At 39.7% G+C, this 12,580-nt stretch overlaps 1 protein-coding gene across 5 annotated transcripts in view; it reads right to left on the reverse strand.

The window, feature by feature from the left end:
- The window catches only part of LOC109936078 (cadherin-6-like), a 220,122-nt gene that overhangs the window by 100,298 nt on the left and 107,244 nt on the right, over nucleotides 1-12,580 (reverse strand). For all 5 annotated transcript variants that reach the window (XM_048607452.1, XM_048607419.1, XM_048607429.1 and 2 more), the window contains exons 5-7: nucleotides 7,834-8,001; nucleotides 3,289-3,476; nucleotides 2,932-3,185 (exon numbers count right to left, since the gene is read on the reverse strand). In XM_048607452.1, coding sequence (XP_048463409.1) covers nucleotides 2,932-3,185; nucleotides 3,289-3,476; nucleotides 7,834-8,001 — 610 coding nt within the window. The remainder of the gene's footprint in view (nucleotides 1-2,931; nucleotides 3,186-3,288; nucleotides 3,477-7,833; nucleotides 8,002-12,580) is intronic.

Consider the following 12,580-nt stretch of genomic DNA (forward strand, 5'->3'; position numbering starts at 1 on the left):
ACAACACTCCAGGTGTGGTCTAACTAGTGTCTTGTACAGTGAGCGCAACACTTCCCTGCTTTAAGAAAACAAAGAACTGCAGATACTGGAGATCTGAAACATCAACAGAAATTGCTGGAGAAATTCAGCAGTTCTGGCGGCATCGGTGGGGTAAAAGCAGAGTCAACACTTTGACCCCTATGACTGTTCATCAGAACTTCCCTACTTATATACTGTATGCCTCTAGCAATAAATACCAAAATTCCACTTGCCTTCCTTACTATCTGCTGTACCTGCATGCTTGTTTTCTGTGATCCACGCACAAGGACTCCCAGCTCCCTCTTTGAAGAGGAACTTTGAAGTTTCTCTCCATTTAAATATGCAAAACACTAGTAGTTGTTCTTAATACTGTGTCCCTTCATATTGCATCATGTTCATTGCTCAAACAGTGCAGTGCCCATGTCCCACTGAAGAAGAAAGTTTTTTTTTATCAAACTTTGGCATTTCAGTTTTGCCCTAATCTCTTTGATTGATTGCCCAAAGTGTGAGTTACACATGGGGGCACACATATCGGAAATTAAATCCACACAAAGAGCATTGGTATCCCAAAGAGCTCAGTGGTATGTTTTAATCCATACACAATGCAATTGACACAAAATGACTACAATATAACCACACATTATGTTAGTTAAGAGTGCATTATAATTCTGGAATTCTTGATTAGAATTAGCCATTTTTCTTTTAGAAGACAAAATGTGTCTCACAATATTGTGTACACACTCAGGACAGTATGTGACAATAAACATCTAAGTAAGGGTGGCACAGTGGCTCAATGGTTAGCACTGCTGCCTCACAGCACCAGGGACCTGGGTTCAATCCCACCCTTGGGCAACTGTCTGTGCAAACTCCATGCATACTCCCCATGGCTGTGCAGGTTTCCACTGGGTACTCTGGTTTCCTCCCACAGTCCAAAGATGTGCAGGTTAGGTGGATTAGCCGTGCTAAATTGCCCCCTAGTGTTCAGGGATGTATAGGTTATGTGTGTTAGCCATGGGAAATGCAGGATTATAGGGATGGGTCTGGGTGGGATGCTCTTTGAAGGGTCAATGTGGACTTGTTGGGCTGGATTGGCCTGTTTCCACAGATTGCTGAAAAGAGACATGTTTTATCAAAGATTTTCATCTTGCATTCATCAGGATAACTTGAAAGAAATAGGAGTGGTGAAACACTTTCTGTTGTATGAGAGGAGCTGCTGATTGTTTGGCACTGATTCCAAGGGTCCTTTTGTCCAAGTCATTTACGTCAATTGTAAACAGTTGAGGCCTCAGCATTGATTACTGTGGCACATCACTCATTAAATCTAGAAAATAATTCATTTATGCCTGATGTTTGATTATTGTCAACTATTGAGTCTTCTATCCATGCCAATATGAGCATGAGCTTTTATACCACAATAACCTTTGATGCGGCACCTTATCAAATAGTTCACGTAAATTTAAATACATTATATGCACCGTTTTCCTTTCATCCACAGCATGTGTTACTTCCTCAAAGAACTCCAGCTGATTGGTTAATCATAATTTCTCTTGCATGAAACAACACTGACTCTGCCTAATTACCTTGAACATTTCAAAGTGTCCTGTGTGATGGAATCTGTGTTATTTTATATATTAAAAGCATTTTCTAGAGTTTGGATACCATACTAATGTCATATAGCTGCTGGTCTATTGTTGTGAAATGGTTTAAAAAATAATTAAGTCAGACTTTCCAAAGACATGGTTTTTAGAACAGTGTATGCCAAAGACAGATATGATCAACATCTTTTCCCCACTGATACCCTCCATCTACTACCCCCGCCCCCAAACTATAGTATAAATGTTGTCCCCTCTGCATTTCCCATCAGCTCTGATGAAGAGTCATCTAGACTCGAAACATTAGCTTGCTCTCTCTCCATGGATGCTGCCTGATCCGTTGTGATCTCCACAATTTTTTATTTTCAATGCTGACTTTGCAAACTCTTTTCTGTTTTAAATGTCTGTCACTATATGTTGTGTATTTTCAGTCAGTTTTCTCTGTACTCTAATTTATTCTCTTCTTATTAAATTTTACTCATCTTTTGCTGTTCCATATATTCCATCCAATCTTCTGAACTCATCCCATCTTTGCATAATTATGCACTTTTAAAAATGTTTACTGTTATCTTTAACTTCTTTTATTTAACCACAGGTGATGGATCCTTCTTTAGGATTTTCCTTACTCATTGGAATATATCTATTCTGTGTACTATGAAGTATCCCTTAAATGTCTGCTATTGCACCTCCAATGGCTAATCATTTAACCTAGTTTGCCTAATCAATTTCGCTAATCCTGTATTCATACATTCATAATTGCCCTTACTTAAGTTTAAAATACAATCTTGGACTCCTCTTCTCTCTCTCTCTCGCAAACTAAATGTAAAATTAAATCATACAATGATCACAGCTACCTAGGAGTATTGTCAACACAAGGACATGAATTAATTCTATCTCCTGACACAACATCGGGTCTTACATAGTCTGCTCTCTCATTGGCTCCAACATACATAGTTCTAATGAATTGTCCCAAAATCATTCTACAAACTCTTCATCTTTGCCCACCTGAGTCTTCCAGTGTAAATGTAGATTAAAATGCCCCAAGATTATTGACATAACTTTCTGAAAAGCTCCCATTATTTCATCCCTTAAACCCCTTACTATGTAGTTAGTATTAGGGGCCTGTATACACTCACAGAAGTGAATTCTTGCCTTTATCTCTATTCCAAACTACTTCTATGTCCTGGTTTCCTAAATTTAAGACATCACTGTCTATTGTGCTAATACCATTACTAATTAACAAAGCCACATCGCTACATTTTCTTAGTTTCCTGTCCTGTAATGTGGAGACCTTGCACTCTGAAAAGATGGTAAAGCTTACCTAATCAAGCTATGAGATGCGTCAGGATCCTGTGCAGTTATGGTACCGATGATAGTCCCCACATCAATGTCTTCATATACATCTAACATGTAAAATGGTCTACTGAACACCGGAGGCTCATCCACATCTTCAACAGCAATCCTCACAGTGGCTGTGTCTTTGTACGGACCCAGGTAAAGGAACCGTGGATCAAGTCGACTGTTCATTGCCTCGACCTTTAAGGTATAGCTTTTCTTGCTCTCGTAGTCCAACATCTGCACTCAAAGAACAAAGTTTTAGATAATCTGATTTCAAAAAAAACCCAAAATGGAGACTGGAGAAATGCCAGAGAGAGAAGGTTATTGACTATGCCTGCACCTTTTTGACAAGCACGACACCCTCTTGTGTGGCCTTGTCTGTAGTAATGTCAAACATATTCATGCCATCTCCGTCAATGATCTGATAAGTTATTTCTGCATTCTCTCCAATATCTGCATCATAAGCTTTAATTCTGCCGACAGCCGTGCCTTCTTGGGAAGACTCCTTGACAGTCATTTGGTATACACCTGGAGAGACAGGACATTCTGGTTTACACCATCAGATATTACTGTGGCTTACACTCCAATAGCACTCAACCAGATGTGAATGAGCTAGTGTTTGCAATGAGTGGCTGGTCTACATTGAAAAGCATATTGAATCGAATGTAAAAGTTGGCTTAACTTAGGGTTGTAATTGTAAAGATGACAGGTCTTTCAAAAGGGCTGATCCTCTTAAGAATCTCAAAAACTCTTCAGTTTCAATTGATACAAATGATGGCCCATTGAGGAGTAAAGATAACGTTGACATAGTCTAACAGGCCCATAGGTTTACCCTCTAATTAGAGAAAGACAATTAACAGTAGTTTAACCTGAAGATCACCACACCTCAGGCACAGGGAGAGGTTGAGAAGGAGAGTCCTTTATAGTAACCTGAACCAGTGCAGGAATTGAACACAGGCTGTCAGCATCACTCCCCAGCTGGCCAGCTAACTGAGCTAACCAACTTCATTGAGACACATTCACTGAGTGTCAGAAGCTCAATATATGCCCACAAGCAACGAGTTACCAGCACGATAAACGTTACAAGATGTTAAATTTGGAATGAGAGGATAATGACACAGATCGATTTAATGTGCTCAGCTCCAGTTCATTATTGTTAATCATTGTGCTTTTATAAAAACAAGTTGTCTTTTTTAAAGTTTATTGTCAAGTTGTTGTCACCATTACTTGATTTGAGAAGATTTTGGTAAGTCTTCCTCTGAAGACGCTTGTTGGATGTGAAAGACTTACTAAGCCACTGAGCCAGTTACTTATCAAACACGCATGAGAATATAGCCAGAAAAGATAAGATCCATTCATGAACTAGCTGGGATTTCACAATAATCAACAACTTCATAATTAGTTTATTGACAATTTAGTATCTTCACATTTACTTTTTCACCAAATTCAATTTCCTGATATTCCCATTAGATGTGAAGTGGTAAAAGGGTATGAAAGGAGAATGTACAAACGTGCGAGTGAGTTAATGTTAACTATTTGAAGAATATTCATCCAATTCTGAAGAAGGGTCACTAGTCCTTAAATGTTGACTCTGTTTCTCTCTCCATAGATGCTGCCAGACCTGCTGAGTTTTTTCAGAACTTTCTGATTTTGTTTGTTTCAGATCTCCAGCGTCTGCAGTTCTTTGTTTTATTATAGATGAAAGATATTTTCTTCTTAAAAAGGAAAGATTCCAGGGAGATATGTTTTCAGAAACCATTGCAAGTTTTGATTCTACATTGCTGCCTGTTTGTATTGCCAGTTGAGAAACTGCAAAAGTGAGTTTTCTGACTGCACAGAAATGGCAGGGGAATTTGGACAGTGTTACTGACTGGGCTTTATTAGTGTATTACTGATCGATAAGGAGCTGGGATACCATTGGGAGCACTATCTTTATGGTCCGACGGGAACATGCCCAACACAGTTTGAATCCATTGATTTTAGGAAGAGAGGATGCAATCCAGGTAAGTGTTGTGGACTCCCAAAGCAACAATCCTGATCATCTGAGCCCACAACAGGAAATAAATCAGATTTCCTTTTTGATAAAGGTGATCTTGTTGGATCTCTGCTTGCCTTTCCTGCTCACTGCTCTTGACAGGTTTTGTCCAGTGGAAAACCACATCAGTTTCACTCCAATGTCATTGACTTCAGGCTGGTGTCCAAGTCAGTGATGTTAACATCAGGGGAAATGGCACGGCGCTACTGCCTTGTTAGGTGGTTGGGGAGGAGAAGCAAAACTACCATTCATGTTGTTTGTTTGCATTACTGGAGCATATACGTTTGAAACTTTCATCAAGGGTCAAAGGTGGCTGACAAAGAGTGGTTGAGGGGTTCCAGGAGAACTTTAGAATAGATCATTGAGAAGCAAACATCCAAATACCACACAGCATCCTAGCAGACACAGTCCACATATGACGTGTGACAAGTGTGAAGATTTAGTGACCTTGAATTGGACGAAGAATACACCCTGGTCTCCAATGTCTGCCCTTATCCATTTCTTCAACCCTTTAAGGTTGAAAAAAATGTTAAGCCAAAGCTGTCATGGTTTGGCCCCACCCCTCACCCTGAGGTATGATTTTTCCTTCATGGCTGCTCTTTTCATTAATTAATTTTGAGAACTAGTGGTTATCTCATGTCAATGACTTTCCGGCTTAACATACCTGGGATTCGGTGTCTAACCCCACTGCTCTAGATCTCAACTCCCTGGGATCATCTTTGCTCATTTCTGAAAAGGATACCTTACCGCTTTCATCCAGCTAACTTATTTTAGATTTGTGGACTTCACTCTTTCTCTCAAATTCTCATCAGGCCTGATTGTACTAACAGAGAACCACTCCTACGCTGTGACTTTGGTGAGATAATGGCCATTTGAAAAGATCTTATGTATGTTGCTCGGTAGGCTTCCATTATTGGTTTATGAGGGGCTGTGAAAATTAGTTCATTTGAGATCTTGTGAAGACACCAGGACCTTTATTTTTACAACTCATTGAAGGCACACTGTGGAACACATTTTAAAAAAAGCACTTACTGAAAGTCAGGTGACTTCAGCTAACTGCTCAAACTTTCTGGAAGTCATATGTCTGAGATTATGGCTGTCGGGAATGTGGCTATTTGATATTTTTGGAGTTCAGATTGGATGTAGCCTGTGGAGAGATAAGACCCCAACTCAGCTTTTGCTAATTTTCTAAGGAGACCCTTTTGAGAGTTGTGTGTGATAGTTGAGAAGCTAAAATGACTATTCTCCCTGGAAGACTTCTAAAAGATTTCCTCTCAAAATCCTGAATAAACTTTGTCTGAAAAGATCCCAGAAAGACAACTGCCTGTGTCTAGTGATAACAGTTGGTGTCTAGTCACCTGTTGTGTAAAAGAACCCCAGACTGAAAGCAATCTGAAACATTTCATATCCCGTCCTTTTATTTTCTAAAGATTAACAATGATTTTGGCCAAGACATTTTTTTTCCAAAGTTAATCTCTGCAGAGAAAGTTTCCTTGTTTCTTTCTTTAACTTGTGTGTACATGTGTTGTCTGTGTCTTGTGTGTGTGTGTGTGTGTGTGTGTGTGTGTGTGTGTGTGAGTGTGTGGTACATGCATGTAGTCAGTGTGTGCTTGTCTAGCCTGTGTATGTGTGTAGGCACATGCATGTATTGGGGTTATTTAGAAAGGTAAATATTGATACATTCATATTTCAAACTTTGTGTTAGTCAGTTTTGCATAGAGTCTCCACAGTGTGGAAGTAAGCCATTTGGTCCATCAAGTCCACACTGACCCTCCGAAGAGCATCCCACGCAGACTCACCTCCTTACCCTATCCCTATAACCCTGCATTTCCCATGGGTAATCCACCTAGGTTACATTTCCCTGGATAGTATGGGTAATTTAGCACGGACAATCCACCTAATGTGCACATCTCTGGAATGTGGAAGGAAACCAGTATAACCAGAGAAAACCCACGCAGACACGGGGAGAATGTGCAAACTCCACACAGATAGTCTCCTGAAGGTGGGATCGAACACGGGTTCCTGGCACTGTGAGGCTGACCACTGAGACACTGTGCTGCATCTTTGTCAAATAAGTCTTGTTTTTATAAGAAATTAATAATTGTGTTGCTTATTAAAGAAACCTGATTGATGAATCCTTTTTATTCTGAACTTAATGTATATAAAGTAGATAATTAGCTAGATCAGTAACTGGATAAAACATTTAAATCTATACTGTGATTGTTGGAGTCACAGGCCTAGAAAGAAACAATGCATTCCTTTATTCTCGCTCGGCCATAACAATGTTAGCAGATACAATTTACTGAGACATCGAATGCTTGTAACCAGAGGTAGGGAAATTGTGTATTCTTAAAACTTTACAAGGTCATCAGACAACCGGTTCTTAAGTAGGCATGGCTTTCTGCTTCCACTCCAACCCATGTAACCAAACAAGTTATTTTGATTCTCAAGCATCCATTCCATCAAAGGAATGCTTCATAGAATACAATTTAAGTATCCATGCTTATATATTTTTGAATAATCAAAACCTACTTTTTCAATATGCTTGTCATTTTTATTTGTTCTCTGACTTGAATGTTGGATGATGTGTGTGGGCAGTTAGTAAATGATGGATTTAATATTTTCAGAACTCTTTGTTTTAATCCGCTTTATGTAAATCTCACAAATGGATCTATTCCACATTGGAAGGGAACATTATTTGAACAGTAATAGTCCAGACTCTGTAGAAACTGGACTCATTTGGGATAAAATGTGATGGTGATCAAATAAGTTTATGCTTTTATTCATAAATGCTACATACTGATAAATTACGGATCTAAATTTGGCAGTAAATCATTAACTATAACTCACTTTGAGGAAATCTGGGAGGATTGTCATTGACATCAGTGAGGGTGATGTTTACAGACGTTGTGCCTGATAATCCTCCCATCTGTCCACCCATGTCCTTTGCCTGGATGATCACTTGATACTGCTCCTTTGCTTCTCTGTCCATGTTTGGTAAAGCTGTCCGAATAATACCTACAATAACCCACAAGGACAAAAATAAATCAAATTAATCAGAGTTGCAGGGAATTAATAAAACAGCAGAAAAAAAATCAGATTTTTGGGAGCTTTTACTCTTTTTCAGTCACTGAGGTTTTAGTCAGCATCTTACATTGTCTGAAAAATTACAAACATCTCTGTAGTAATCACTAAACCGTGGTGTGAAACGGCAAAGTAACATATTAGCCTAACCAGCAAAATCTAGCTCACAGAAGGTTCAAATTGCTAACTTTGCTGATTAGTGTGAAACAATATAATATATAGACCACAGGGTCGTAATTTTGATTTCTGATCTCTTTTGCATGAGTTAATTTCAGCCAAGGTGACTGTATGGTGTTGAGATTGATTACAACATTTCTGGGTTTGGAAGGAGAATAAATTCAGCCAGATGCTATATAATGGTTACATTGTAAGGGCAGAATCAGGACAGACTGTAAAATGGAAATTGCCAATGATTCTGGCCATTTTTGAAGAACGCACACAATGGTAGCCATAGTAAAATAATCATTGCATTGCCTGTGTTATTCCATTCATTAAGAGCCTAAAAGATAATCCTAGATATACATACAAGGCTGGTAACTTGGTGCAGCTTGATTAATAGAGCAGCTAATAGGTTAACACAAAAAAAAAGCATTTTTATTTAAAGTCATGGTCTCATGTCCATTTCTTGTGGACAACTGAAATTACGAAGAAGGAACAAAAGGAGATTCTTGACCCTTTGAGCCTGTTCCACCATTCACTAAGGTTATGACTAATCTGAATTTAACCTCAACTCTTTAACCCTGCATACCATCCCCTTCTCTAATAATCTTCCGTTATAAACAAGAGTCTGTCCCTTTGCTTTAAAACTCGCATAGTACCATTTATAGACATATGTATGACATTTATCTAGAGTTACATTGGCATAGAGCAGCCAGACGTGGACTTTTAACATTTTAATATTTTTTTAATCATTACTGTTAAACGTCACAGCACTAAAAATATGTGCAACTTTATTTGGAGCATCTGCTCTAAGGTCACAGGTTGGTTCAATGAGTGGAACCTTGCCGCATGTGTGAGTCGATCTGGGTATTGCCATTTTTATGAGCAGGGCATTTTCTAATGAGTTGCTTTTAAAATTCATGCTAACAGATTGCAGACACTCTTTGCACTGGGCATTATGTACGTATGGAATTCTGCACTCACTCGCAATGGCTTAATAGATTGTGGATGAAAAAAAACCTCGCAAAACCTAATGAAAACTCCATGCCAAGTGCATAATTTTCTGACAGCCTCCTCTTCCAGTGTGGAGGCCCTATGAGTGGCATTGGCTTTCAGAACTTTCAGTCTTTGCTGTGCTTGCTCAGACAAAAAAGAACGGTTGCTTTGCTGAGTTGCTGGAGAACAGTTGGTGCCTGTGCAGAAACACTCCAAACATGAGCCAGCACCTTCAGATCAGCAGGTAGAAACTACAGCAAATGCTCCAGCATTAACTGAGTATCACTGAAGTTAGGCCATTTAAAAATGGTGCACTAGGCTCCTGGATTTAGAGATTACTGACACTCAGATTATGTTAAGCACCATCTTTCAGTCATTGCTGTCCTCCATAGAGCTATCAGTCTCCTTTAAAAAACATTGAAGATTTAAAGACCAAATGAAGGCTGTTCAGCTACTGTATCTGTGCTGGTCTTTCAAGAGTTAACCTAATCCCTTTTTCTAAGTCTTGGTTTATCACTGGAGTGTCTTTTTATATCCCATGCTGCTCCATAAAAATAAATGTAAATTGATACACCTATGGGAACAGCTCAAATAAATAAAAAAAAAAAAATTTCTTTGCTCAACAAAGTACATGAAAATAGCAAATGTTGCTTGGCAGAATGCCTTGCTAATGACTCATGCTAGACCAACATCGTATTCATCTGTTTCTCCATGTTATTTCTCAACAGATAAAACATTAAGGGACAATGCTGACCACTCACTGGCAAAGACAACAGCATTTTTTCTCTGGTAGGGTGCAAGTGTGATCACAAAACACTTAGAGGAAAGATATTGTATCCCATTGTTATACATCCAGTCAAAGGCGAACCTAAGATGACATATGCCAGTGTGGGTATCTGTGTATTTCTTAAATGGTTTCAGAATTGTAACCTCCTTCTGGATGTTTATTTGGAATATTGCTTGTTCTTCAGAGTGGACCCTACTTTTCCGCAATGGTGTAAAACCAATGAGGAGTCACCTGGCTGTTTTGCATTTCTCACAGTTTTTATCTTGTTGGCCACATGTTTCCCAAATTATTTGTTTTTGCTGTAACCTTATATCATTGAACTTAGACCATTGAGAACAAGGCTCTAGACTGCTGGTCTTAGAGATAGCTGACACTCAGATCATGCTAAACACCATCTTTCAGTTGTTGCTGTCCCCCAGAGAGCTTAAAATAACATTGAAAATGTAAAGATCAGACAAAGGCTATTCAGCCCATTGTGTCCATGAATCAACCAACCTAATCCCTTTGTGACCTCTTGGTATAATTCATCTGAGTACACATCCAAGTCCAATGAAATGAAAGGGTTTTTCTGTATCTCCAATAATTTCAGGCAATGGACTTCAGGATCTGGTCACATGTTGAATAAGAATATTCTCCCTCGATTCACCTTTAATCTTCCCACTGGGTTAGGAAGCAAAAAAGAGCCATATGCACCATCCCCAGCTCCAAAGCATTTTGGTATTCTGACTTTACATAAGGTCAGTCTCCCATTGGAATAGTGGTGCAGCTCTCTCATATATTTCTCATCCATCCATAGAGGGAACTAATCTCTTTCTTACACTGACTTTAAAGCCTACAGCATAACTCTGGAGTTAGCTTTGATTTATTTATGTATTAGAGAGGTTTGGCTAACATTATTCATTTTATATCGTTCTAGCATCAACCACAGAGTGAATCTCTACTGCGGGGGATGTGGGAGGTGAACATTGATTTTATACTTGCCCAATGTTTCGCATGGTCATTATTATGATTGAAATGGGAAGCATGCATTGTCTGTCCCACCACTCCGGGAATCACAACTTCAACAAAATTGCTTCAGCAAGCTTCCAGTACAACCAACCAAGTCCTTCCTTTGTCATAGACTTAAAATAACATAGTTGCCATCAACTAGGTTTCTTCCACAAACACAAAGTTATTGATTTAAGCTGTGTAACACATTTAACACGTAATATCAAAATATAAATATTTGCCTCCATAAATGGTCCAAAAGACACACACACACACACACACACACACACACACAGAAATGAAAAGAATTTCTATCCATAGAAATTAAAATAAAGACAATTTTGGCCAATAAGGCTTTGGTCTTTATGGCAGAAAAGATAAGGTTCGAGATATTCCAATGGCTGTCGGTCTGATGTTCCGGTGCACAAACACAGGTGGAATTTGACACATGTAGTTGTCACTGGGGATCTTTGATGGTTCAGTTGTTCGGGAAATATCAACAAATCTTTTCAAAGGCCTCTAATGTGAGGGCAGTTGGGCCAGGGCTCCAGGTCCCACACTGGAACGAAAAAGGTGCTTTTCCAGCAACAGGAGAACAGAGCTGGGAAGCCCCTTCTCCTTCAGCTGGCTGGTGTCCAAAGGAAAATCCAAAACAATCTCCAACCTTGTTCAAATGGAACAACCATAAAAAAAACAGGGATAAGAAAAGTCCAAAGGAAAAGTTTTAAGCAACAAAGACCAACAAAACTGTATGTTTTCCAAGAAAAGCCTTCTTGAAAATAAATTCCAAAGATTTTCATTGACACTTAAAAAAAATTTCAGGTATCTCTGCAAGCCTTCAAACTCAAGTCAATAAAAATGACGAAATTCGAAGCTTTCATAACAACTTTATTGGAGAGTAAAATCATGTGGCTGTGAAACCGACATTGTTCTCAATCTCCTCAGTTTCCTGACCAACAGGATGGAGTTAAATTTGCCCCTATTGGGCATTATACGTGATCCCTGTGAGTTTCCCACTTGGCTCGTTTGGTTAAAGTTGTCCCTAAGATGTCAGAACTGACCAATGAGCTGACAGTACTAGATGTCAACATTGCAGGAAAGTCATTAAAATAGCTGCACAACTCTCTCCGTGACTCCCTTGTCCGCTCCACACTCCCCTCCAGCTCCACCACACCCGGCACTTTTCCCTGCAACCGCAGGAAGTGCTACACCTGCCCCCATACCTCCTCCCTCACCCCCATCCCAGGCCCCAAGAAGACTTTCCACATCAAGCAGATGTTCACCTGCACATCTGCCAATGTGGTATACTGCATCCGCTGTACCCGGTGTGTTTTTCCTCTACATCGGGGAAACCAAGCGGAGACTCGGGGACCGCTTTGCAGAACACCTACGCTCGGTTCGCAATAAACAACTGCACCTCCCAGTCGCGAACCATTTCAACTCCCCCTCCCATTCCTCAGACGACATGTCCATCCTGGGCCTCCTGCAGTGCCACAACGATGCCACCCGAAGGTTGCAGGAACAGCAACTCATATTCCGCTTGGGAACCCTGCAGCCCAATGGTATCAATGTGGACTTCACAAG

The sequence above is a fragment of the Rhincodon typus genome, chromosome 2 (assembly GCF_021869965.1).
Source record: "Rhincodon typus isolate 14 chromosome 2, sRhiTyp1.1, whole genome shotgun sequence".
Lineage (NCBI taxonomy): Eukaryota > Metazoa > Chordata > Chondrichthyes > Orectolobiformes > Rhincodontidae > Rhincodon > Rhincodon typus.